This window comes from Camelina sativa, chromosome 15 (genome assembly GCF_000633955.1).
Source record: "Camelina sativa cultivar DH55 chromosome 15, Cs, whole genome shotgun sequence".
NCBI lineage: Eukaryota > Viridiplantae > Streptophyta > Magnoliopsida > Brassicales > Brassicaceae > Camelina > Camelina sativa.
Genome location: NC_025699.1, coordinates 29,120,291 through 29,144,394, shown reverse-complemented (window position 1 = coordinate 29,144,394; position 24,104 = coordinate 29,120,291). Strand labels below are relative to the sequence as shown.

The 24,104-nt window shown below is 38.9% G+C and overlaps 7 protein-coding genes and 1 long non-coding RNA gene across 10 annotated transcripts in view; 6 read left to right on the top strand and 2 right to left on the bottom strand.

Moving 5' to 3' along the window:
- Positions 81-3,466, top strand: LOC104747830 (NADH dehydrogenase [ubiquinone] 1 alpha subcomplex subunit 9, mitochondrial-like). The gene is made up of 12 exons (XM_010469535.2): positions 81-269; positions 384-483; positions 996-1,060; positions 1,173-1,258; positions 1,380-1,464; positions 1,572-1,642; positions 1,838-1,969; positions 2,230-2,345; positions 2,439-2,562; positions 2,639-2,707; positions 2,811-2,931; positions 3,020-3,466. Exons 1-12 carry the CDS (start codon positions 167-169, stop codon positions 3,157-3,159), a joined length of 1,212 nt encoding a protein of 403 aa, XP_010467837.1. The 5' UTR covers positions 81-166; the 3' UTR covers positions 3,160-3,466.
- On the top strand, positions 3,585-4,414 carry LOC104747829. Its single transcript, XM_010469534.2, has one exon. The coding sequence runs from the start codon at positions 3,859-3,861 to the stop codon at positions 4,240-4,242; it is 384 nt and encodes a 127-aa protein (XP_010467836.1). The 5' UTR covers positions 3,585-3,858; the 3' UTR covers positions 4,243-4,414.
- LOC104747828 (xyloglucan galactosyltransferase MUR3) lies at positions 10,211-12,679 on the top strand. Its single transcript, XM_010469533.2, has one exon. It carries the CDS (start codon positions 10,618-10,620, stop codon positions 12,475-12,477), a length of 1,860 nt encoding a protein of 619 aa, XP_010467835.1. The 5' UTR covers positions 10,211-10,617; the 3' UTR covers positions 12,478-12,679.
- Positions 13,014-14,375, bottom strand: LOC104747827 (F-box/kelch-repeat protein At5g48990-like). The gene has a single exon (XM_010469532.2). It carries the CDS (start codon positions 14,291-14,293, stop codon positions 13,130-13,132), a length of 1,164 nt encoding a protein of 387 aa, XP_010467834.1. The 5' UTR covers positions 14,294-14,375; the 3' UTR covers positions 13,014-13,129.
- Positions 14,561-16,616, bottom strand: LOC104747826. Of its 2 annotated transcripts, none has more exons than XM_010469530.2 (4): positions 16,475-16,616; positions 16,102-16,236; positions 15,048-15,235; positions 14,561-14,940 (listed from the first exon to the last, which is right to left on the bottom strand). In XM_010469530.2, exons 1-4 carry the CDS (start codon positions 16,528-16,530, stop codon positions 14,732-14,734), a joined length of 588 nt encoding a protein of 195 aa, XP_010467832.1. In that variant the 5' UTR covers positions 16,531-16,616; the 3' UTR covers positions 14,561-14,731. The 2 variants fall into 2 exon arrangements, with proteins under 2 accessions (XP_010467832.1, XP_010467833.1); XM_010469531.2 differs by having other exon boundaries at positions 14,561-14,937.
- On the top strand, positions 17,210-20,057 carry LOC104747825 (myb family transcription factor PHL4-like). Of its 2 annotated transcripts, none has more exons than XM_010469529.2 (8): positions 17,210-17,376; positions 17,748-18,300; positions 18,429-18,660; positions 18,769-18,845; positions 18,949-18,988; positions 19,296-19,353; positions 19,435-19,504; positions 19,606-20,057. In XM_010469529.2, the coding sequence occupies exons 2-8, from the start codon at positions 17,755-17,757 to the stop codon at positions 19,789-19,791; spliced, it is 1,209 nt and encodes a 402-aa protein (XP_010467831.1). In that variant the 5' UTR covers positions 17,210-17,376; positions 17,748-17,754; the 3' UTR covers positions 19,792-20,057. The 2 variants fall into 2 exon arrangements, with proteins under 2 accessions (XP_010467831.1, XP_010467830.1); XM_010469528.2 differs by having other exon boundaries at positions 19,293-19,353.
- Positions 20,599-22,662, top strand: LOC104768042. The gene is made up of 8 exons (XM_010469527.2): positions 20,599-20,797; positions 20,877-21,021; positions 21,138-21,281; positions 21,378-21,445; positions 21,572-21,622; positions 21,706-21,765; positions 21,852-22,394; positions 22,489-22,662. The coding sequence occupies exons 2-8, from the start codon at positions 20,907-20,909 to the stop codon at positions 22,528-22,530; spliced, it is 1,023 nt and encodes a 340-aa protein (XP_010467829.1). The 5' UTR covers positions 20,599-20,797; positions 20,877-20,906; the 3' UTR covers positions 22,531-22,662.
- Positions 23,191-24,104, top strand: part of LOC104747823 — a 2,232-nt gene continuing 1,318 nt past the window's right edge. Inside the window, exon 1 of the long non-coding RNA XR_761256.2 lies at positions 23,191-23,722. This is a non-coding gene — a long non-coding RNA (uncharacterized LOC104747823). The remainder of the gene's footprint in view (positions 23,723-24,104) is intronic.

Below are 24,104 nucleotides of genomic sequence, written 5' to 3'. Positions count from 1 at the left end.
AAGAGGCTAATTTTTTTATTTTGCTAAGGCCCAGGCCCATTCACTTGTATCCGCAATGCATCAAAATCTTCTATTCCCATTTCTCTCTTCTTCTTCGGTCTCTCTCTTTCTCTCTCGCTCATCTGTATTTGTTGTCTCTCGATCGATCGTGTAACTGAGAACAAGGATGCAAGCAGTTTCCAGGAGATTAGTTCAACGGCCTCTCGCCGGAGGAGCTTCGATCTGTTCATCTTCTTCTCTCAGATCGCTCTATGGAGTCTCAAATCACCGTTAAGTTTCCGCCAATTGATATTTTCTTCGATTTGGGTATCTAGGTTGCTTGCCTATTTTGTCTCTCGCTAATTAGAGATTTGTGATTTTTTTTTTTAATGGTGACCCTTCAGTGAATGGAACTGATAATCGTCGCTATGCGTCTTCCCTGGCAAATAAGTGGGGCGTGGGACACCTCGCTCGCAAGGGTACTGGTGGGAGGTCTTCCGTTAGGTATGTCGTTGCTCTCTTCTTAGGGTTTAGTTCTGGAGAATTCTCATGGGAAGGAAAAATGTTATTACTACTGTGTTAGGATTCTTAGCTTAGTCTGTATATCTTTGTTAAGTTTTGAGCTTTAGAAGATAGCTTTTGTGGATGAGTTGCAATTTCATTTACGAGGCAATGTATTATCTTTAAGGGGTTTGTGCTAGCTGTGGTATAATAGTGAATGTCTCGAGAGCTTTATGTTCTGTTTGTCTAGGGTTTTGTTTCTAAAGAATGCTGGAAAATTCTCATGGTAATAAGAAATGTTATTTTGTGTGCTAGGGTAAAGCAAGCTTATTCTCTATATCTTTGTTAGTTTTGAGCTTAAGAGGGTAGCTTTTGTGCATTACTTGCCTTTGTAGAGGAATGTAGCATCTCTTAGGAGTTCAGTATAGCGAATTTTTCTCGAGAGCTTTCTGTTAAGAGAAAAAGAATATAGATGTTGGTCTTTGAAAATATTAATTTCTTCTTTGCTTTGCCAGTGGCATTGTAGCTACAGTTTTTGGAGCCACAGGATTTCTGGGTCGTTATCTTGTGCAGCAGCTAGGTGAGTTGGGTTAAACAGTTGTTATTACCAATCTGGTATCAATCTTTTTTTCCTTTACATTTGCAGATTTTTTTTGGTTACTTGCTAAAATCAAGTGAATATTTTCTTCCAGCTAAAATGGGATCGCAAGTGCTCGTTCCTTTCCGAGGCTCAGAGGACTCTCCTCGACATCTTAAGCTGATGGGAGATTTAGGACAGGTAATATATTCTTTTATTTAACCTAATGCTTTCAAGGAAATGCCACAAAAAGCATCTTTTTAGAAAACTATGCTTTTGGCTCGGCATATTTGATGTGCGTTTTTTTGTCTGTATATTTCAGGTGGTACCAATGAAATTTGATCCAAGAGATGAAGACTCGATTAAGGCTGTCATGGCCAAGGCTAATGTCGTTATCAATCTAATTGGTAGTTTTTTTGTTCGATCTTATTTTTTTCTAGCAAGTATTGTTAAATCTTTATAAAAATCAGTACTGTTCCTTTACTTTTTGGATGATATTTAATCTAATCCTCAGGAAGAGAGTACGAGACCAGAAATTTCAGTTTTGAGGATGTGAACCATCATATTGCTGAGAAACTTGCATTGGTATGTATTTGAATCCTGTTGAGTTGTCTCCAATAAAAGTGGTGAACAGGTTTCCATTTTTGTTGCTTCTCTGATTGTTGCTTACTTTTGAAATAAGTAGCATATGTTTAACTGTCAGGAGGATATGCTCTGCTATTAGCTTGCTCTTTTGGTTATGTCTTATTAACTTGGGGCTTTGTGGATATGTTGTTTCAGGTGGCCAAGGAACACGGTGGGATAATGAGGTATATTCAAGTTTCTTGCCTAGGAGCTTCAATGTCATCTCCTTCAAGAATGCAGAGAGCAAAGGCTGCTGCTGAGGAAGCTGTCTTGAGTGCGCTGCCTGAGGTAAACTTATACTGCCTTTTGGCACACATGACACTCTTTTTTGTAATTATCATCATAATATGTTTTTTATTATATGCACGTCCCTACTTCTTTTTTAGAGATCTTTTTCAGAACTGGAAAACCCGTAGATGATGTTATTAGAAAATTCTAAAATCTTATAAAGTTTTGAAAGTAAAAAATGTACCTGGGATGGTTTATATAAAGTCTTTATCATCATTAGTATGCTTCTAGTCAGTTCCTGATGTATGTGTGTTTCCTAGGCCACCATCATGAGACCTGCAACCATGATTGGTACAGAAGACAGAATCTTGAACCCCTGGTCAATGTTCGTTAAAAAATATGGTTTCCTTCCGCTCATAGGTGGTGGGACCACCAAGTACGTCTTACATCCTTTGTGCAACTCTATTCACCGGTTCATAGTAGCTTACAATGTAGACCTGGTTCTTCCCTGACAATAACTCCATTGCAGATTCCAGCCTGTTTATGTGGTTGATGTTGCTGCTGCAATCGTTGCAGTTCTAAAGGATGATGGCTCCAGCATGGGGAAAACATATGAATTGGGTGGTCCAGATGTCTTTACCACTCATGAGTTGGTAAATTCTTATAATCCTTCATGTTCTCTGTCACAGTGGCAGCTCAGTGGTTTTGATTTCCATGTGTTTCTTGCAGGCAGAGATCATGTATGATATGATTCGTGAATGGCCTCGGTATGTGAATCTTCCATTTCCAATAGCCAAGGTAAAAGATCACAACCGTGCACTTTTTTATAGTAGAAACTCCAAAGATTTTTCTTTTCTTCTTGAAGTAATACTAATTTCACATCTGTCACAATCTGTTCCAGGCAATGGCGGCTCCTAGGGACTTCATGGTGAACAAAGTCCCTTTCCCCTTACCCTCTCCTCAGATCTTCAATCTGGATCAAATCAATACACTTACAACCGATACACTTGTATCCGACAATGGTTAGTCATTATTCATAGAAGTAAAATGAGTTATTTTCCTTGAATTGACTGATTCTCACTCTTTATTATACAACAATGGCTGTTTCAGCCTTCAAGTTTCAGGATTTGGACCTTGTCCCCCATAAATTGAAAGGATATCCGGTTGAGTTTCTTATCCAATATCGCAAGGGCGGTCCTAACTTCGGTTCTACTGTCAGTGAAAAGATACCAACAGACTTCTATCCTTGATTGCTGCTTCTGCTCAAAGGTCTTTTCCTGGACTAATTTTTTCATGCAAGTGTCACAATGAAATCGCGGAAACCAGATTTGGTATGTTGATGTCTTTCATTTACTTTTGTCAATAATAAACGGGTCCTCCTCTTTGTTGTGTTCTGGAAAAAATTATAACACATCAACATCATTATAAGTAGAGAGGGGACATTATCTTTCTTGATGGGGCGATTTGGCCCCTTAGAAATTATGCAGTATCTGGTTCGTTTCGAACTCCATGTCCCTACTTTGCTCTTGAGTATAACTAAAGCCATATGCTTTCGTCTTTGAATTCCATTTAGTTTGGTGGTGTATGTTGCGCAAAAATGGTTCAACTTGTATCTGTATGCAATAGAGTTTAAACCCTGAGTGATTTGAAGTTTCCTTTACATGGTCAAGAGGGTATTCAACTTGGTTATGTACAGATTTGAAACATTGATACCCTACCTATCTTTAGAATCTAGTCATAGATATGGAGCCATTGGCACCCGGCACCCATGAGTTGTTGGGGCGGGTAAGGAATCTAGTTATGCAAACCTTAGAATATATAACTTTGCTTCTAGCTGTAAAAAACAGTAAAGAACTTTAGGAAACCTCAAATACCAAGCAAAGCATATAGAGCCAATATCATGAAACTGGAGGGATAGAACAGAATCATTTTGCAGTACTTGTCCCAAAATGGAAGATGAAAGAGAGTATCCTGGTCCTGAATCCGATTTTGGTGGAATCAACTTGAACGGGAGAAATGTTGGGGCGGTGATGGTAGCACCTAGGGATGTAGACATAGCGAGTCAAAGTGGTTGCAGGATCAACATCTACGTGAACAGCAACGTTCAAGCAACGTGTGGGTCAGCTTTGCTCGGTAGCAAGGTTAAGCTAAGAGATCCCGGTGTTCATCTCCATATCGAAGATGTTAAAATGACCCGCGATGATGACGGATCTAAACAGAAGGAGATGACGTTGATTAAGGTTGGGCTATGTTTGGTCTGTCTCTTTAACATATTTCTAGTACTCATTCTCTTCTTCTCCTCTTGGTTCCTGAAGAAAACTGATTCCGTATAGATCTATCTCCCCATCAACCGATGATCATGTTAAGTGTAGTAAGAACTATCCTTTCGTCCATAATTGTTTCCTCAGTTACTTATCTGTGGTCCAAATTTTAGATTACATCTCATGTATCAATTCACATTATTCAAGATTGAGATTAAGATCAATGCTATTGCCCAATCATGTATATAGCGTAGCACTATAGTGGGACAAACGTGACGAAAGTTACGAGGCTAGGATTACAACTATAAAGTACTACGTACCAATTAGAATCTAGCTACGGCCTACGGGATTATAACTATTTAAGTACCGATTTGACGAATAAAAATCTAGTAGATATATTTCCGATAACAGGCAGCTAGAATCTTTTATTTTCTAAATATGCATTTTCCATTCACCCATTAGATGATTAGAAGACCACGATCTCGTTCGAAGAATCTTCCGAGGACATATATATTTCTTAATTAGGAATTTGGACAATATTGAATCCTCACTTTTTGCGAATCACCCTTACATGTTCAGCAAATGTAACAAATAATTAAAGAATCAAAAGTTGGATTTTATTTTATTGTTGGAAAAGAGTTAATGCTAGTCCATTACTCTCTTCAATTATTTAAAGATAGTAGATCAAATTTTCTTGCAAAGCCTTTGTGGTATCCATGTGAGTTGGAACATTGGGGAGCACAAACTTCCCCACTCCCACAAGCCACGTTTGTCTCCTAAAGTTTCTAAGTTTATATTTTTGCCCTTTTTTTTTGGTTGTTTATTATTATTGGCTATGAGTGATTACACTGAAAGTGGAGTCTTCTTCACCTTGAACACTTCAAGTCTGTTGGATACAATCCAAGTCCCACATCTGAAGTTTGAATGGACTATCATTAATATATAAAGGGTTAGAGTCAATCTACTAATTGCCAATTGGTTTTTAGTTATAAGTCCATGATAAGCCCAAATTTAACATGGTATCAGAGCTAAGGTTGTAGCTCAGATCAAGGTTGTGAAGGAGAAGCTGTTCATAACCAAGTATGGGGGACGACTCAAATCCGTTGCCGCGAACCAAGGACCTTGGATCACCATCCATCCAATGTCCGATGTTAACATCGACAAACTATACCGTTTGGTCGATGCGTATGAGAATCACGCTTCGAGTTAGCGAGGTGTGGGAGACTATTGATCCTGGATCCACCGATCAGAAGATGAACGACGTTGCAACTGCTCTACTGTTTCAATCCATCCCCGAGTCACTCATCCTGCAAGTTGGAGATCAAGGTTCGGCTAAATCCCTATGGGAAGCCATACGAGCACGTCACCAAGGTGCGGAACGTGTGAAGGAAGCAAGGCTTCAAACCCTACTTGCAGATCTTGATCGGGTGACGATGAACGATACCGACTCCGTTGATGACTTTGCTGGCAAGATCTCAGGCCTAGCATTGCAGTCAGCTTCTTTGGGGGAGATCATTGACGAATCGAAGTTGGTAAAGAAGTTCTTACAAGGACTTCCAAGACACAAATATATTCACATCGTTGCATCATTGGAACAAGTCTTAGACTTAAAGAAAACCGGTTTTGGAGACATAGTTGGTCGCATAAAAGCTTATGAAGAGCGTGTAGGGGAGGAGACCCGAAGTGAAGACCAAGCAAAACTTATGTTCTCTAATTCAAACAATCAAGGAAACTACGATGGATATCAAGGAAACAGAGGAGGCTATAACAGAGGAGGTTATGGTCGAAGAGGAGGCAGTCGAGGAGGATATGGTCGTGGTGGATATGGTCGAGGTGGTTTTGGTCGTGGTAACTACAGTGGAGATAATTCTGGCAGAGGCAGAGGACGAGGAAGGTTCAATGGCCAGAATCGTGGAGGAGATACTACAGAGCAAGTATAGAACCAGAACCAAAACCAGAATCAAAACCAGAAGAAAGATCTATCCAAAATAATTTGTTGGAGATGCGATAAACCGGGTCACTACGCATCTTCATGTCAAGCGAAAGAAGTTGCACATCAAGAGACAAATTTGAATGAAACTCATGAAGCTGATGCACTTTACGTTCATGAGGTGGTGTTCTTGAACGAGGATAAGGTGTTTCCCAAGAACTATGATACTAACAGTGAGAGTATATGGTATCTTGACAACGGTGCTAGCAACCACATGACGGGAAAGNATCCAATGTCCGATGTTAACATCGACAAACTATACCGTTTGGTCGATGCGTATGAGAATCACGCTTCGAGTTAGCGAGGTGTGGGAGACTATTGATCCTGGATCCACCGATCAGAAGATGAACGACGTTGCAACTGCTCTACTGTTTCAATCCATCCCCGAGTCACTCATCCTGCAAGTTGGAGATCAAGGTTCGGCTAAATCCCTATGGGAAGCCATACGAGCACGTCACCAAGGTGCGGAACGTGTGAAGGAAGCAAGGCTTCAAACCCTACTTGCAGATCTTGATCGGGTGACGATGAACGATACCGACTCCGTTGATGACTTTGCTGGCAAGATCTCAGGCCTAGCATCGCAGTCAGCTTCTTTGGGGGTGATCATTGACGAATCGAAGTTGGTAAAGAAGTTCTTACAAGGACTTCCAAGACACAAATATATTCACATCGTTGCATCATTGGAACAAGTCTTAGACTTAAAGAAAACCGGTTTTGGAGACATAGTTGGTCGCATAAAAGCTTATGAAGAGCGTGTAGGGGAGGAGACCCGAAGTGAAGACCAAGCAAAACTTATGTTCTCTAATTCAAACAATCAAGGAAACTACGGTGGATATCAAGGAAACAGAGGAGGCTATAACAGAGGAGGTTATGGTCGAAGAGGAGGCAGTCGAGGAGGATATGGTCGTGGTGGATATGGTCGAGGTGGTTTTGGTCGTGGTAACTACAGTGGAGATAATTCTGGCAGAGGCAGAGGACGAGGAAGGTTCAATAGCCAGAATCGTGGAGGAGATACTACAGAGCAAGTACAGAACCAGAACCAAAACCAGAATCAAAACCAAAAGAAAGATCTATCTAAAATAATCTGTTGGAGATGTGATAAACCGGGTCACTACGCATCTTCATGTCAAGCGAAAGAAGTTGCACATCAAGAGACAAATTTGAATGAAACTCATGAAGCTGATGCACTTTACGTTCATGAGGTGGTGTTCTTGAACGAGGATAAGGTGTTTCCCAAGAACTATGACACTAACAATGAGAGTATATGGTATCTTGACAACGGTGCTAGCAACCACATGACGGGAAAGAAAGAATTCTTTTCGAGCTTAGATATGAACATCACAGGGAAGGTTAAGTTTGGTGATGGTTCGTTTGTCAACATTGTTGGAAAGGGATCGATTGTATTTGTGGGAAAAACGGGTGAGAGGCGATCACTCAAGGAGATTTACTATATTCCCGACTTGAAGCACAACATTATCAGTCTAGGACAAGCGACTGAATTTGGATGTGAAGTGAACATGAAGGGAGACATGTTAACTTTAAGCGATCCTGCTGGGCGGTTGTTGGTAAGAGTCACGAGATCTTCAAACCGCTTGTACAAGACGCCAATGGAGGTTGAGTATCCTAAGTGTCTTTATATCCAAGATAATGACACTACTCTAACATGGTATCAGAGCCCAAAGGTTAAAAATCCTGGTGGATTTAGAAAAGTGGATAAGGACATGCCTCTTGTCAACCCGAGTAATGGGGGCCCAAGAAGGGGTTTATTATCGGTCCAAGTGGGATCGGTTCGAGATGGAGTTGTCATCTCGAGGAGGCGTGGTCCTTGGATTGAAGGGGAGATTGTTGGATACAATCCAAGTCCCACATCTGAAGTTTGAAGGGACTATCATTAATATATAAAGGGTTAGAGTCAATCTACTAATTGCCAATTGGTTTTTAGTTAGAAGTCCATAATAAGCCCAAATTTAACAAAGTCTTCAACATTTACACAATAAATCCCGACATAGACGTCAAACATTTTTTGAAGTTCGAAAAATCTCCTATTCGGTTTGACATTAATATACACTTGTAGAAATATGTCTTCTCTACGAGCGTACTGCGTACATACCACCTAATCGAAACCATATAAATATTTACGACCATTAAAATCAGGCCCGACTCAATGTTTAACTTGACATGTGCTAGAAATAAAATGGCTCTCTTTATATTTCAAGTTTAACCCAATTTTATATAACTTTTAACCTAATTTCAGACAAATATTCCACCATTTCTTATCTACCTTTTTTCTTCTTTTCTAAAATTTGTATTTATGTAAATTTGGACCTTATAAAATAAAAAATAATTGGTTGGACGCGGTGCTTTGGCACCTCCCGCACATCCTTAGAGCCGGGGCTGATAAAAATAGACGCTAATACTTAAAGATTCCTTTAATATCTCACAAAACATAAAGATTTCAATTGCCTCATAATACTTTTTATATACTCATCAAAACAATAAAGTGGTGAAAAAGGTTTTTGCACTTGAATGTCACTTTCTCATATTATGTCTGCCTGACATCTCTACAAACAAGTCAGTTTCGAGCATTTTGGTCTTATGATTAGTACAGATTTAGGGGATGTATTCAAAATAGAATTTTGGAGGATTTATGATATTTTGGATTTTAGAAGATTTAGAGTGAGTTTTTAAGATAGTTTGGTGGATTTATTATTATTTTATATATATATTTTTTTAAATAGTTTATGATTTGATAAGATTTGATGAGATATGGTAAGACTTTAAGTGGGTTTTTGGTTAATTTTAAAAGATTCTTCACACAAAATACATTGTTCATCAATTTTTTAAACACATTCATCATCATGTACGTAATAGTAATATTGGTCTAATCTAACAAGTTGTAATGATGAATAATAATAAAAGAACACCTCTCGTTGCTTTTGTCTTCTGAACACTCTTATTGACAAACCTATATAATTTATATAAATCATAATCCAAGTGTACTAAACCCAACTGTTTCAATTCAAGTCTAGAAACGAGAGGTGTTCATGGATCCAAATTAAACGAGAGGTGTTCACGGTGAGTTTGGTGGTCAACCAGAGACTCTATTTCATCTAAAGAGTTAAAGACACAAAGACTTGAAGCTATGATCATTTTTCCCGTAAAGGAACCTTTTTTTTTTGGCAAACACTCGTAAAGGAACCAATCCTACAAAAACACATTTCTGAAGGTGGAATGATTTTAATAGGATTTTCATTACAAAAATGTATCCAAAATCTCTCACAATCACTATTATGTTTTTTTTTTAAAAAATTTGATTTTGAATAACAGTTGATTTGTTATGATTTTTGCAAATTGTTGATTGAATAGCAGTGGATTATGAGTGATTTTGAATGATTTTTAACAAATTTCATATTCAATAACAGTGAATTTGAGATGTGATTTTAAAATCACTAGTTGAGTAACAGAGGATTTTTTAAAAAAATCACAAATACTCCAAAATCCTGTTTTGAATACATCCTCTTTAATTATTTATGTGATGTTTAGATTTGCAAAAAGGCTATTCATATACCTACTGTAATCAGTAGTTGTAGTTCATCATGAGAGATATATTTGGTCTCAACAAAATGCTTTAGTTCCAAAACTTATTTCGAATTTAATTATTCAACATGCATTGAAATATTAATTAATAGTAGACGTTACACAACGAGCTTTTGAACTTGAAGTAATCATGTTACAACGTGTTTTGGTTATAATTATGCTTACCATCATCAAATTCTGCGATTTGAGCTCTTTCCAACGTACATTACGCTACGAACGACTCACATGATCACACGTGGAGCCATACCCACACGCTCGTCGGAATCACGTTACGAGTACGAGCCAGCCAAGGTTGAAGTCAAAAGAGTCCATAGAGGGTTTATCAGCTGACGTCACCGACATGTCAACACACGTGGCAAGTCCCCACTGGTCACCGACAACTAGAAGAAGGAAAAAACTGCCGGCGCAGATTTAGCCGTCCGGCTAACGTGCGCTTCCAATTACAAATACAGCAAATACTATTTCTCTCTTTCTCCCCATTGACGGTGATGAGACCAGCTCAAAGCCAGGTCTTAAATTCATCGATCTTGGCCTAAAAAAATCTTCACTTTCACACATCTCTCTAGATCTTTCCTTGAATGATCAATCAAAAAAGCTGTAATCTTTTCTTTCTTCCTCGTATCCCCGTCTCTAGCGGATCCTTGTCTGTACACTTCTGCATTTTCTCAAATCTGATTCTTTTCTGGAATTTTCTTAGCTCCTGAGCTACGATTTAGCTTCAACTACTTCGATCTCGTGCAAAGTTAGCTTCTTTTAGCTTTGATAGGACTTAGTTTTGCTCTTTAGGATTTGGGAACTTACGGCTTGTTGAGTTTGATCTATTGTATCTATTACCGATGTTGTGATCTCGTATACTCTTTATGATTCCGAGGGTTGCTATGAGGCGTCGCTCTGCAGAAGTTGCTCCTACAGAGCCGATGGAGAAGGGAAATGGGAAGAATCAGACTAATCGAATCTGTGTGTTGGTTGCTTTATCACTCTTTTTCTGGGCATTGTTGTTGTACTTCCATTTTGTTGTCTTAGGAAGCAGTAGCATTGATAAACAGATCCAGCTGCAACCTAGCTATGCTCAGTCTCAGCCTTCATCCGTCTCTCTTCGGGTTGATAAGTTCCCTATCGAGCCTCATGCAGCTCCGTCGAAACCTCCCAAAGAGCCTTTAGTTACCATCGATAAGCCAGTACTCCCTCCTGCTCCAGTAGCTAACTCTACGTCCACCTTTATCAAGCCTCCTAGAGTTGTTGAGAGCGTGCAGAAACAGGAGTTTTCGTTTATAAGAGCGTTGAAGACAGTAGACAACAAGAGTGACCCCTGTGGAGGGAAGTATATTTATGTTCACGATCTACCCTCCAAGTTCAATGAGGATATGCTTAGAGACTGTAAGAAGCTTAGTCTCTGGACTAACATGTGCAAGTTCACAACCAATGCTGGCCTTGGCCCGCCGCTTGAGAATGTTGAAGGTGTCTTCTCGGATGAAGGCTGGTACGCGACTAATCAGTTTGCTGTTGATGTGATATTCAGCAACCGGATGAAGCAGTATAAATGCTTGACGAATGATTCTTCTCTTGCTGCTGCCATCTTTGTGCCGTTCTATGCTGGATTCGACATTGCTAGGTACCTGTGGGGATACAATATCTCAAGAAGGGATGCTGCTTCGCTTGAGTTGGTCGATTGGCTCATGAAGCGGCCTGAGTGGGAAATAATGAGAGGAAAAGATCATTTCCTTGTGGCTGGGAGGATAACGTGGGATTTCAGGAGGTTGTCTGAAGAAGAAACTGATTGGGGCAACAAGCTTCTCTTCTTACCAGCTGCCAAGAACATGTCTATGCTTGTGGTTGAGTCGAGCCCATGGAATGCAAATGATTTTGGGATCCCGTACCCAACCTACTTCCACCCGGCAAAGGACGCAGAGGTTTTTGAATGGCAAGACCGGATGAGAAATTTGGAAAGGAAATGGCTTTTCTCATTTGCAGGAGCCCCCCGACCCGACAATCCAAAATCCATCAGAGGGCAGATCATTGATCAATGCCGAAACTCAAATGTTGGCAAATTACTAGAATGCGACTTTGGGGAGAGCAAATGTCATGCACCAAGCAGCATTATGCAAATGTTTCAAAGCTCTCTCTTCTGTCTGCAGCCACAGGGAGACTCTTACACCCGAAGATCGGCGTTTGACTCGATGCTTGCCGGTTGTATACCGGTCTTCTTCCATCCGGGCTCAGCCTACACTCAATACACGTGGCATCTACCCAAGAACTACACAACCTACTCGGTGTTCATCCCCGAGGATGATGTTCGGAAGAGAAACATTAGCATCGAGGAGCGACTCCTCCAGATTCCAGCCGAGCAGGTCAAGATAATGAGAGAGAATGTCATCAACCTCATCCCAAGGCTGATCTACGCAGACCCGAGATCAGAACTGGAGACGCAAAAAGATGCATTTGATGTCTCTGTACAGGCTGTGATAGACAAGGTGACTCGGTTAAGGAAGAACATGATCGAGGGCCGAACCGAGTATGACTACTTCGTGGAGGAGAACAGCTGGAAGTATGCGTTGCTGGAGGAAGGCCAACGGGAAGCGGGGGGCCATGTGTGGGACCCGTTCTTCTCCAAACCAAAGCCTGGAGAAGATGGCAGCAGCGATGGCAATGGAGCGACGGCTATTTCAGCAGATGCAGCTAAGAATTCATGGAAGAGTGAGCAGAGAGATAAGACACAATGAAAAGAGACAGAAACCACATTTTGTTAAGGTTTGAGATATAGTTTTCGGTTACTATTTATACGGACAAAAAAATGATTTATTTTTGTTGTATTGGTATCAAATGTAGTTTCTTCAGTTTCATAGAGATAAGTTTGTTTTGAGATTTTTGTTTTATCAGTTACCCACAGAAAATTAATAATAAGAAGGGACCCTTTTCAAGTTTCTTACTGAAGTCAGCGCTTGTGATTACTCTTTAGGCTATAAGAACCGATGTAGTTTTTTTAAGAACGCGTTAACTACCTTATAATTGGATTCAAAGGTTTTACTTATATTGTATGTGTAATACTGTGTTGTGTGGTTTAAACGAGTCCAAAATCATAGTTTTGGGAGTTAAATCTTTCTTAAACCAAATGATTGAACAAGTGTGATGAAGTGAGTGCATATGTTTAGGGTGAAAACAAATGCCCGCTAAAAAGCACAAGACAAGCATTCGTCATAGTAGTCACATATATGGACATTTTGCAACACATTTCAGAACAAAAAGGGACATTACTCAGTAGTCTCTTGCATCATTCATCAAATAGTAGCAGAACGAGTTACAGGTTTATCATCAAGACAGACAAGTCCCGGAAAAAGAAAAGCGGTATAACCAGATACATTACGTTCAAACCTGTCAAACAGTAGCAGATTTAGCAGACACGAATTTGTAAGACTTAGGGACTGTAAGAACTGCATCAAACCACTCGACCTTCCCCAAAATCTCTTCCTTGTTGCGGGTTTCAAGGGAAATCTCTGCACACCAAATCATCTTCTCGTCATACCCACTAGCAGGCACATACTTGTCCCACAAAACAACCAGCTTACCACCATAATCGGCCAATTTAACAGTACTATATCTAGCAAACTTAGGTAGCTCTTCTAATCCCCCTAACTTTAACCAATCTGCTCCTTCAGTTTTTTTACATATAATAAACCTTACATTAGGGTCATAATGATAGAATATGTTATCTATCATACAAATAGAGCCACGTTCCAAATCCGTTTCCAATCCTAAAGCTTCGAAACTCCAAACCTTTGGCTTTAAAGCCACAGCCTCCTCCGTAGAGTTTACAGCAAGGTTCAAGTAAATCTTTCCTTCCATATCTTCGAATTTGAATATCCGTTTTCTGGGGGGCACGGGATTCCAAATTTGAGTCTTTGTGTTGTACACTTCAACACAGTTCAAAGAATCTGGACTCTCAGAGCTTCCAGCTAAATACATATTCCCATCAAAGTTACTATTGGTGTGAGCCAGTCGCATTCTTGGAGATTCAAGCCAAGTGTGAGTTCGACAGTCAAGAAACCAAACACTAGAGCACTCAGAATCTTCCATTGCAGCGGTAATGGCGTAAAGATTAGAGCCAACAGCAACGAGAAAAGACCATTCCACAGGAGCAGAGTTGAGAATTGGGGTTGGAGCAAAAAGATTAATACCTGAATCATCATCTTTCTTCTTCTTCTTCTTCTTCGTCCTAGTGGTGTGACTAGTTAGGGTTTGATTAGGTTTCTTCCGGTAGAGAGTGAACCAGCGAGGGTTAGCTTCATCAGGAAAGCTTAAGCAAAGATAGAGAAAAGTCTCGGTGCGGCTTAAGAGTGTTCGGGTGTGGTAAAGCTCCGGTGAAGCAAGGATTGATCGGAAGCTTTTGGAGACTAAGGAGAGATTTGGGTGATACGATCGAGAGACGCGGGCTAAGATGCTCACTATCAAATCATCCGGAAGTGACGGATTTGGGGTTGGTTCTGGTGACGGCGTAAGAGACCGTTCCTTCCTCTTCTTCTTCTTCTCTGGAGACGACATTGACGCGAGAGATCAAATCGCCGTTGATCAACCTTTAGGGATTTGAGACCACTCTCTCTCACTTCACAACGATTGAATGTGAAGGGACACCTTATAGACATGATCTTAAATTAATTTATAATGATTTCGAAATTAAAGATTGATGCAATTATTTAGGACTTGAAGAAGGTTTAGATTAGACAAACACGTAAAACCAAACCAAATTGTGTATACACATAATAAAAGACCAAAAAACAACACATAGCAGCAAGCAATGCTGCTGTTGTATTCACTAGACTAATTATTATTACCAATCATGTATTCAACTTTTGTATACTCAAGTAGGGAGGGTGTTCATTATTTATTAGTAAATCAAAAGAGTCAATTCTCTGTTGCTCCACAAGATGTATAATAGAATGGAATAAAACCCTAGCCAGGAGCTCAATGACGAATGATACATCACACAGCGTTCTCTCTCGTTTTAGCTCTTTCTGGCTTTTGTGGTTCCGAAGGTTTATTGTTGTCGATACCAGGCGAAGGATCAACCATGTTAGAAATGTTGATTCTCAAGGTTTGTTGGGGTCCATCGTTTGAGGGTACATGGACAAGTGCGTCCATCATCAGAATGTCCCAGTCCCTTTGCTTCAGAAACCCCAACAAGCTATCTTCTGTGCCAAGAAACAAAGCAAAAAAAAAGGGGAATCCAATGAGTACAATAATTTCGCTAATGCAGATATTACCTAACACATATTTTTCTTGAGAGAGACTTTTTTACCTCCATCGCGAACAGCTTTCAGATGCAAGATTCCAGTGCCTTGTGGTCCAATGACAGGGAATGAACAAGACACTGAGTGCCTTTGGTGAGAAACGGCTAGTGAAGCACTGTACCATGGCCCTTTCTCAATTGGCTCTCCAATAGCTTCAATCATGGCCTTACTATTTATCACCTTCTCCATCGCCTTGCTGAAAGTTAAGCATACACATACTTTTTTTTGAGACATCGCCAATGCAAATTTCACATTCTTGAAATCAGGTTATGTTATTGATTTGATGATACAAGGAAAAGAGCATAGAGATGTTCATGAGGGGCGTTGATATAATGTGCAACAAAATAACAAAATGGTGCATATAGATGATTGAAGCTATTGGAGAACATGCGAGGATGATTGTTCTAGCGAGGACACAGAGAAGAAGTATCATTACATATAAAGTGGGAGGCACAAGCACAAGATACTAGGATAGACAGAACTACACATGAGAAACCAGACTAAAGCCTGGTTAATGGGCGCATCAAAATTCAAAGTGAAGCAATGCCAAAAAGGTGTTCTCAAGCATATAAGGTTTTCTCTTCTTTTGCTTAACCAGTTTCACTAGAGCAGACAATCAGACTCACTCAAGCGAAAATGGAAATAAGACACAGTATTGATTAAAAACTACATGTATTACTAGCACCAAGAGATTGAGTTCCTTTTAATTGTCTTTCAAAGTTGATGTTGATCTTTATATCGATAAAACCGTCACACTGAGAGCAAATCATGGTCAAATTGGTATCTGCAGTGATAAGAAATCTACAGATTCCATAGTCTCAGACTCTCAGCTTTCATTTCAGCAATGGTTTAATCATCTCCTAAACTAAAAGTATTCACATGATTTCGACTGAGTCACTAGCTTATAAAACATTTCTCTTAAATAAATCCGAATCAGGAGAAAAACTATGAAATAAACAAAGCCGATTCACAATTCAACTACGCTAGGGATGTTATACCTAAAATGTACATTTGCAGTGGCTAAACTTCAATGGAATGATATAAAAAGATTAATGTGATTACCTGCTACATCCACGGTAGATAGAAAGATCATCGAGGGCACTCAAAGCAACACCACCAGTGACTGTAATCAAGACAAAAGATACTGCCTTCCGACCAAAAGACCCCAACGTCCCAGCTTTCCCTGTTTTGTCCGAGCTGTTTCATAAAAAAAAAAAAACATTTCTTCAGCTCATAGAGACCCAAATGGATCATCCAAGTTTCGAATCGAATCGTCTATCTTCGATAGAAACTCAACTCAATAGGTCTAATAAGTGATTTCACCAAAAATGGGCATGGAAGGTTTTGAAATCGCGGATATAGACGAAATTGATTAAGATGCACGACTAATCGATCAGATTTCTAGATGGCAAAATCAGAGAAGAAGTTTGGGTACCTTGAGGAGGTTGAAGATCCTTTGAAGATAGAAGAAGTGAGCCGCCTCGCGAACATTTTTGCTCAGGTGAGATTTTGACCCGAATCGGTGATTCGACCCGGAGCAGCGTCGCAGGGGAAGATCTGTAGGGTTTTGGGTTTTGCAGTCAACATTTTTTTATTTTAGTTTTGTTTTTTTTTTTGTATAATAAAATACTGATGAAATGTCAAAAAAACAACAAAAAAAAAACAATAGTTTTGATTATGATCTTAAAATCAGATTTGTAACTAAATTATATGTATCTTCCGGATAAACTCAAATACTGTATTTGATCATTTCAACTGTGAGCAAAATTATCATTTGCAAGTTTGTATTTACCCTTCTTAATGATCTTTTCAAAAGATTCTTTTGTTATTTAAGAAAATTAAAAAAAAAAAAAAAAAAGTAAAATAAAAATGTCCACAAATGATAATTTTGAGAAGAAGGAAGAAAATATTTTATTTTATTTTCATAATCTGATTTTAAGAAAATAAAAAATACTGATGAATTGTTAAAAAAAAAAACTTTTGATTATGATCTTAAAATCAGATTTGTAACTAAAAAAAAAACGTTTGTATTTAGTTACATACTTTTGTGTTATTCTAAAAATGGGATTAAAAATAGACCAATATAAAATTTATTGGCCAACCAGAACATTCCACGTATGAAAAAACGAATGATGACTGATCGTCTCCTTTAAAATTCATCTATGTAAAATTCATCTCTCCGACGCTAACGAGGAAAACAAGGAACAGCAAAAATTGAGAGAGCAAGTTCGGTACAAAGATCCCGGTTTATTCGCCCCTTACCGGTTCGAAGGCGCTCTCTGGCTTCTTTCTCTCCTTCTCTCGTGGGTTTGGGGTTTTTCATATAATTCTTCGTAGGTGAGATTTTTTGGAATTTGATCATCTTCTCGTTGGTTGGAGTATAATTTGGCGATTATGCTTTTTAATTGGTTGATTCAGCTTCGATTGTTTTTAGCGTAGGTTTTGATATTTTTTGTGTTGTTGTTTGCTTTGCCGATTGATTCTGATTTTTTTGCTATGTGACTGTAAAAATCATCTGCTCTTGCATTTTGTTTGATTCAGAATTTTACATTGATGAATTTTGATTTTGATAGGTTTTGAGTGTAAATCAGAAACTTTTGATTAGTCATAAATGATGATATTGTTGTATCTTAATTTATATATATATATATGCATATAATCTTAATTCTTACACGCAAACTATATGTCTTTTGATTTTGTTTTTCTAGAACAATAATGGAGAGACGTCCGTTGAGGCCGCCAGTTCCGTCTGACATTTCAGACACTTGTTCGTTGATACCGTCTTTTCAAAACCCTTCGGTAAAAGAAGCTGACATGTCCTTCTATCCACAACACAATCAACTCATGGCAACGCCTTATCATTTGCTCTCTGCTAATGATGGAGCTGTTGATCATATTTACTCAAGTAGTGATCTCTCTGCTAATGATGGAGCTGTTGATCACATTTACTCAACTAGTGTTCTCTCTGATAATGATGGAGTTGTTGATCATATTTACTCAAGTGATTTCCATAACTCATTCGTCCCGGAGTCATCAGTTTGGATTCCTTCTCCACTCCCTGATACTTTTGACTTTCCTTCGGCTTCTCCTATTCAAAGCAGTCAGATGGAGGACGGTGTTATCGTAGCATCTGATGATATTCATGAACAGTGTGACTGGCCAGTCTGGGATGACCACTTGATCACTGATGGAGGAGATGCGCTGATGTCTACTGTCTTGGAAGAGCTTCTCCATGACACGAATTTCAACTCAGCTTCAGAGGTGGTTAATCTTGTTCTATTAAGTTTGCTACTCTTTTACTCCCTTTGCGATACATATTGTGGGGTCTCTTGTCTCCTCATATCAAAACACTCATGTTTTATGAGGAGTTGTTGTTGTTGTTGTTTCAGGTGCAGCAACCAAGTACGCCATCGCAAATTCAACAACCCCAAGTTGGTCTGCAGCAGCCTTCTCCTTGTCTGGATTTGCGTCCACTTGTTAGGACAGTATCCTCAAACAGCAACAACAATAACAGTAGTAGCAACAGTAATAATAATGCAGCAGCTAAGAGACGTATGCGTTGGACGCCTGAACTTCATGAGGTTTTTGTTGACGCTGTTAATCAGCTCGGTGGCGGTGAAAGTAAGCATCTCTCTCTCTCTCTCTCTCTCTCTCTCTCTCTCTCTCTCTGCTTCTTGGTTTTAAGATCCTTGATTTTGATTCTGATTCCGTCTCTTATTTTTAATGCAGAAGCAACTCCTAAGGGTGTGCTGAAGCTTATGAATGTCGAAGGTTTGACTATATATCATGTCAAAAGTCATTTGCAGGTTTAGTTTTTCTTGTTTTTTTCCAAGAAATTGTTTCATGCTAATCCTCATAATAATCTGTTGGTAAAATGTCTACATTTTTTATTTATTATTTGTGTTGCAGAAGTATAGGACAGCTAAATATATACCAGAACCATCAGAAGGTAAACACTGGCTCCTCTCTTTCATGATGAATCTTCTTCATATGCATTTATTTTTCTTAAGATAATGAAAGTTTTGTGTTGATCTATCTTACTCTTAACTCTTTTCTTGATATTTATTATTTAAAAAGAAGCTCTCAACATTGTTGGCATGCTAATATCATCAAATTTATTTTCTAGACTAAAACCCTTTTCCGGGACTCATTTAGTCTTCTAAGTTACAACCTGAGCAGATGTTTTATGTTGATGATTTTTGTTGAACTTTCGATTGATTTTTTACTTTTAGATGGTTTTCTCTGATGATTAGCAGGTTCGCCAGAGACAAAGTTGACACCGCTTGAGCAAGTTACATATGTTGATACGAAACGGTGGGGTTTGGTAACATCACAATTTTACCACTGATACACCATTGAATCTGTCTAATTCATTGTCATTACTGATTTTTGCAGTGGGATAGATGTCACTGAGGCTTTGCGACTTCAGATGGAAGTTCAGAAACAACTGCATGAGCAGCTCGAGGTACAACGATGAACATATGATAAGTTTGAGCTTCATAGTGTTATCTATTTGTATCACTTGAAGTTTGTAAACAGTAGGGATGAAAATGGGTTTGCTTTCAGATTCAAAGAAAAATGCAAATTCGGATAGAAGAACAGGGAAAGGCGCTGCTGATGATGTTTGAGAAGCAAAATATAGGTTTTGGCAAACTGGAACAAGAAGACAAAGCAAGTGCGGAAACACCTGAAAATTGTTCAGAGGAGTCATCAGATTCCCCTCGGGCAAAGCGTCGGAGAAACGAAGAATGAAGGGGACCTTTCTCGGGATGGTAGATCATAAAACTGTGGTTGGTTTTGTTGGAGTTGTAGAGTTTGACTTATTAGACTAAGAGCTTTCTGTCTTCTTCAGGCTTTCTCTCTCTTTTTCTTTCTTTCTTAAGACTAATTTTCTGATTTTCAGCTCTCTAGGAAGAAACAAGAATAAAAAAAGAGCAATTCCATCTTTCTGATGTAATTCTGAATGCAGATTTTTGATTTTTGTGTTTAATTTAGGTGAATTCAAAACTTAAATTTTATTTCGAGCCTACTTTTTAATAACAAATGCATGTATATATACAATGATCAATTTCTGTCAAAGCTGATTACATAAACGTAACGAAGATCTCTCGTAGAACAAAAGTTTTGCAGAAGCCAAAAGGTTGAAGTTTTATTTGTCCCACATCGGTAGTCTAGTGAAGCGTCGGTCAAAAACAATCTCTATAAAAAGGGAAGCCGGGCCTCACTTGCAATTCATACCTTTCTCGGCCTTTTGGCTAAGATCAAGTGTAGTATCTGTTCTTATCAGTTTAATATCTGATATGTGGGCCATCGGCTCACACGATATTAACTCTATTTTTTAAGGGAGAAAGCCCGTTAAGATAGCTTGCTATCTGGGCTTTTGCGAGTCGCCCATGCGTTGCACTACTGCACGGGCCTGGCTCAACCCACCAATAATTTAGTTCAATTTTCTATTTATGTGTTATTTTTTATGAACATTATTTATTAATTAAATTAACTTGGGAGTTCAAACCTAACTTAAAAATTGTAGTTGGGGTTAAACGCTAATTAATCTAGTTTACTAAATTATTTCACCTATAGAAGACAAAACGCGAAACGGAAAGAACCGAAGGAACCTTCCAGTGAATAGGGATAAACCGGTTCAAGGATCCCGGTTTACTCGCCCGTACCGGTGGAAGAGTCCGTCGAACGCTCTTCTTCTCGATTCATACTCTTCTCCTCAGTGTTTGGGAGATTTCTTCGATTTTGATTTTTAGAGGTTAGTTCATAACTAGGTTTGAGCGTAATTGGAGATAGCTTTGGTGATTGGTGGACTTATAGATTCGATTTAAGTTTAGTGTTTTAGGGTTTTGATATTTGGAGAGGGGATGAGTCGTGGGAATTACAAGAACCCGTGCTTGACCATGCATCAGCCATGGGCTTCACTTCTCGTCCATGGTATCAAACGCATCGAAGGCAGATCCTGGCCTGCCCCAATTCGAGGTATGTAGTCCGAGATCAACTTAATTGATATCTTATAAGCTGCAGCTGAGATAAATTTAAATTGGAAATTTGAAGATGATGATGATGTGGTTTGTTTTATTAATCATGTAACATAGGCCGTTTATGGATTCATGCTGCTAGTAAAGTACCTGATGAAGCTACTATTAAAGCAATGGAAGAGTTTTACCAAGAGATTTATGCTGTTGATGGTATCACTGATATTCAATTCCCCAAACATTACCCTGTTTCAAGACTAATTGGTATTATTGTTACTACTAACTTTTTTTGTATGCTCATCTTTGTCACATCAATATTTATTTTTGTAAGATGTTGATACGGTTATGTTGGTGGTATAGGATGTGTTGAGGTTGTTGGCTGTGTCACCTGCGAGGAACTTCAGAACTGGGATGCTTTACCTGAAGGGGTACACCAATTTTCTTTTTTCTCATTATTGCTGTATTTCTGTTCTTTGACATCGAAAACAGTTCGTCATCGATGATTCTATTGTATATTAAGCAAACCCCTAACTGTGTTTGGTATATAATAATAGGTGAGGCTTGAAGGACAAACCAACTTTTGTTGGCTATGCGAGAAGCCACAGGTGAAATTCACTTCATCTCTCGGTTTCTACTGTTTTGTTTGGATTTGAGACCATTTAACATTTGATTCTATGAACTCTTCCAGAAACTGATTATTCCATTTGAGATGCGCGGGTACCAGGGCGTCTATAATTTAGAAAACAAGGTAATCTTGCTCTTCTCTAAAGCCTAAGAACTGGGAGAGTTGTATAAGATAGTACCAGTTACTTACTGTATTCTCAAATGAAACAGATTTATGCGGCTGCAGCTAGAGGTCTTATGCCTTCTCAAAACACTTCTGTGGTTAAGTTCCCTCTTCCAGATTCAAAAGACCCGTTTTCCTTAAAACCTGGTTCTGTTCCTTGTACAACACAAGAGAAGAAAGCGCGTGATTCAGGGCAAGTTAACACTCTCACAGCTGCAATTGCCGGGGCAAAAGCAGCGGCTACTCAGTTCTCGAAGAAGGGACAAAGTCTCCAAACAAATAATATAAGTGATTACACGACAAGAAGCAAGGGCAAAGTTAGTGAAGATGATGCAGCAGAGTCCCTAGATAACCCGGTTGTTGGTTCTGGTGGAGCGTCTGTCCGTACTTATACAACAAGAAGCAAGAGCAAAGGCACACAGATGGGTGAAGCAATATGTAGTGAAAACAACAGCAGCAGAAATGTGGAAGATGATACAAATTTGACAGAGAAGTACAATGTGGAATCTAGTCAAAGAAGTGTAGTCACAAAGCGAGAGGACAGGAATACAAGTATTGGTGAAAGAAGGTTTGATCCTGGATCTGCCCGGGTACGTATATTTCTTTTACATGATTAAGCGATAATTACAAACAGTAGTTGACTTTGTTCGTCTGATTTCATTTCACATGTTGGATTTATCTCAGATTATGGCCGCTGCAATCAGGAACTTGAAGCCATCTTCTTGATCTACTGTGACAAAGTTGTACCATATTTTTGGTTTTAAAATGTATTACTCAGTTCATAGTTTGGTTTTACCTTAACTTACTGTTAGTAACTTGAATATGAGAAAATCTTTATTGTCCTGTTTTAAATAAAAATCATGTAGACTAAAACTTCATGAAATATCAAAAGCAAATGTGTAAGGAAAATACAGAGCAAAGAGTTTGGTCGATTCTTCCTTTTTCTTCGTAATTTGGTCGAGACTTACCTCCTCCTATAAACTACGTTTTCTATGATTTACATAAACTCCTGTAAAATATTAAACCAGACGCTTGTGTGATACATAAAAGTAGCGAAGTTAGTATTGTCGGTTTGTCTTTGTTCTTTAGTTTATCCCACATCGGAAAGTTAGTAAGCATTGGTCACAAACAAACTGATATAAAAGAGAAGCCGGGCCTCACTTGCAATTCATACCTTTCTCGGCCTTTTGGCTAAGATCAAGTGTAGTATCTGTTCTTACCAGTTTAATATCTGATTCCGCATAATATTAACTCTATTTTTCTAGGGTGAGAGTCCGCTAAGATAGCTTGCTATCTGGATTCTCGTGAGTCGCCCATGCGTTGCACTACTGCACGGGCCTGGCTCAACCCACCAACTATTCAGTGAAATATTTCATCATTTTATTCAAGGGACCCTTTATTCAATTTACAAGCTGACACGCTGACAGAAGTAATATACTAAGAAAAAGAAAAAAAAAAAACTAAAAAAGGATTGTGGTTTGTTATCAAGATGTTTGTCCCACATCGGGTATTTAGAACATATGACTTGTGTATATAATTAGTCGAAAACTAAAACATGGTACAACAGTCATTGGACGAAGTGAATGGGTTACATGGACCTGTCTAGGTACCGACCCAGGAAAGTCCCCGGGCCACTATCCGCAGAGATGCGGCCTCGGTATCGAGAGAATCATGCGGTGGAGAGATTATAGCTGAGACGCGTGTGTGGAGCTTTCTCTCCGCCGATGATATCATGGCCGTTCGTTTAACGACAGTTATTCACTTGGTCCGCATCGGATTAACTGAACGGGGCTTATGTTCCAATGACAACATCTTTTTTTTTTTTTTTAAGTAATCCTGGTCACATAGCAGTCTTAAGTTTGCTCATGCTCTTCGCTTATCAGAGTCTTCTTCTCCTGGGTTTTACTTAAAATCGTAGGTGAGAATTTTCGATTTTTGTAATTTCTTCATCTCTAATTATGATTTGAATAGGTTTGGTGTAGGGTTTTTATATTTTGGTTAGGTAAATAAATGTGTTTGCTTCTTCAGTTTTCTTTAGGTATTTTTGGGGAATACCTTGAACTGATGAGTGAAGATGCTGTTGAATTCTAAGTAACAGAGCCTATATGGATTAGAGTTGCTTTCTGGGTTTAGAATTTAGATTCAGATATCTAGTGTTTATACAAAACCTCTTGTTGTATCTCTTTCTCTCTCAGTACCAATATACTACTAATCCATGATAAATGAGTCATTTTCAACTCTATGAATGAACTGGGAGTAATACTTGTATCTAAATTTTTTTTTTTTTTTTTTTTTTTGTT

Excerpts from the sequence above, each read along its gene's own strand:
- LOC104747830 (XM_010469535.2), top strand. The coding sequence starts at position 167 with ATGCAAGCAGTTTCCAGGAGATTAGTTCAACGGCCTCTCGCCGGAGGA. Across the intron at positions 1,061-1,172 it reads TTATCTTGTGCAGCAGCTAG|CTAAAATGGGATCGCAAGTG; the intron begins GTGAGTTGGGTT and ends ATTTTCTTCCAG. Across the intron at positions 1,465-1,571 it reads TGTCGTTATCAATCTAATTG|GAAGAGAGTACGAGACCAGA; the intron begins GTAGTTTTTTTG and ends TCTAATCCTCAG.
- LOC104747829 (XM_010469534.2), top strand. The coding sequence starts at position 3,859 with ATGGAAGATGAAAGAGAGTATCCTGGTCCTGAATCCGATTTTGGTGGA.
- LOC104747828 (XM_010469533.2), top strand. The coding sequence starts at position 10,618 with ATGATTCCGAGGGTTGCTATGAGGCGTCGCTCTGCAGAAGTTGCTCCT.
- LOC104747827 (XM_010469532.2), bottom strand. The coding sequence starts at position 14,293 with ATGTCGTCTCCAGAGAAGAAGAAGAAGAGGAAGGAACGGTCTCTTACG.
- LOC104747826 (XM_010469530.2), bottom strand. The coding sequence starts at position 16,530 with ATGTTCGCGAGGCGGCTCACTTCTTCTATCTTCAAAGGATCTTCAACC. Across the intron at positions 15,236-16,101 it reads ATCTACCGTGGATGTAGCAG|CAAGGCGATGGAGAAGGTGA; the intron begins GTAATCACATTA and ends CTTAACTTTCAG. Across the intron at positions 14,941-15,047 it reads GAAAGCTGTTCGCGATGGAG|AAGATAGCTTGTTGGGGTTT; the intron begins GTAAAAAAGTCT and ends TTCTTGGCACAG.
- LOC104747825 (XM_010469528.2), top strand. The coding sequence starts at position 17,755 with ATGGAGAGACGTCCGTTGAGGCCGCCAGTTCCGTCTGACATTTCAGAC. Across the intron at positions 18,661-18,768 it reads TCAGCTCGGTGGCGGTGAAA|AAGCAACTCCTAAGGGTGTG; the intron begins GTAAGCATCTCT and ends TTTTTAATGCAG. Across the intron at positions 18,846-18,948 it reads ATGTCAAAAGTCATTTGCAG|AAGTATAGGACAGCTAAATA; the intron begins GTTTAGTTTTTC and ends TTTGTGTTGCAG.
- LOC104768042 (XM_010469527.2), top strand. The coding sequence starts at position 20,907 with ATGAGTCGTGGGAATTACAAGAACCCGTGCTTGACCATGCATCAGCCA. Across the intron at positions 21,766-21,851 it reads TCTATAATTTAGAAAACAAG|ATTTATGCGGCTGCAGCTAG; the intron begins GTAATCTTGCTC and ends CAAATGAAACAG. Across the intron at positions 22,395-22,488 it reads TTGATCCTGGATCTGCCCGG|ATTATGGCCGCTGCAATCAG; the intron begins GTACGTATATTT and ends GATTTATCTCAG.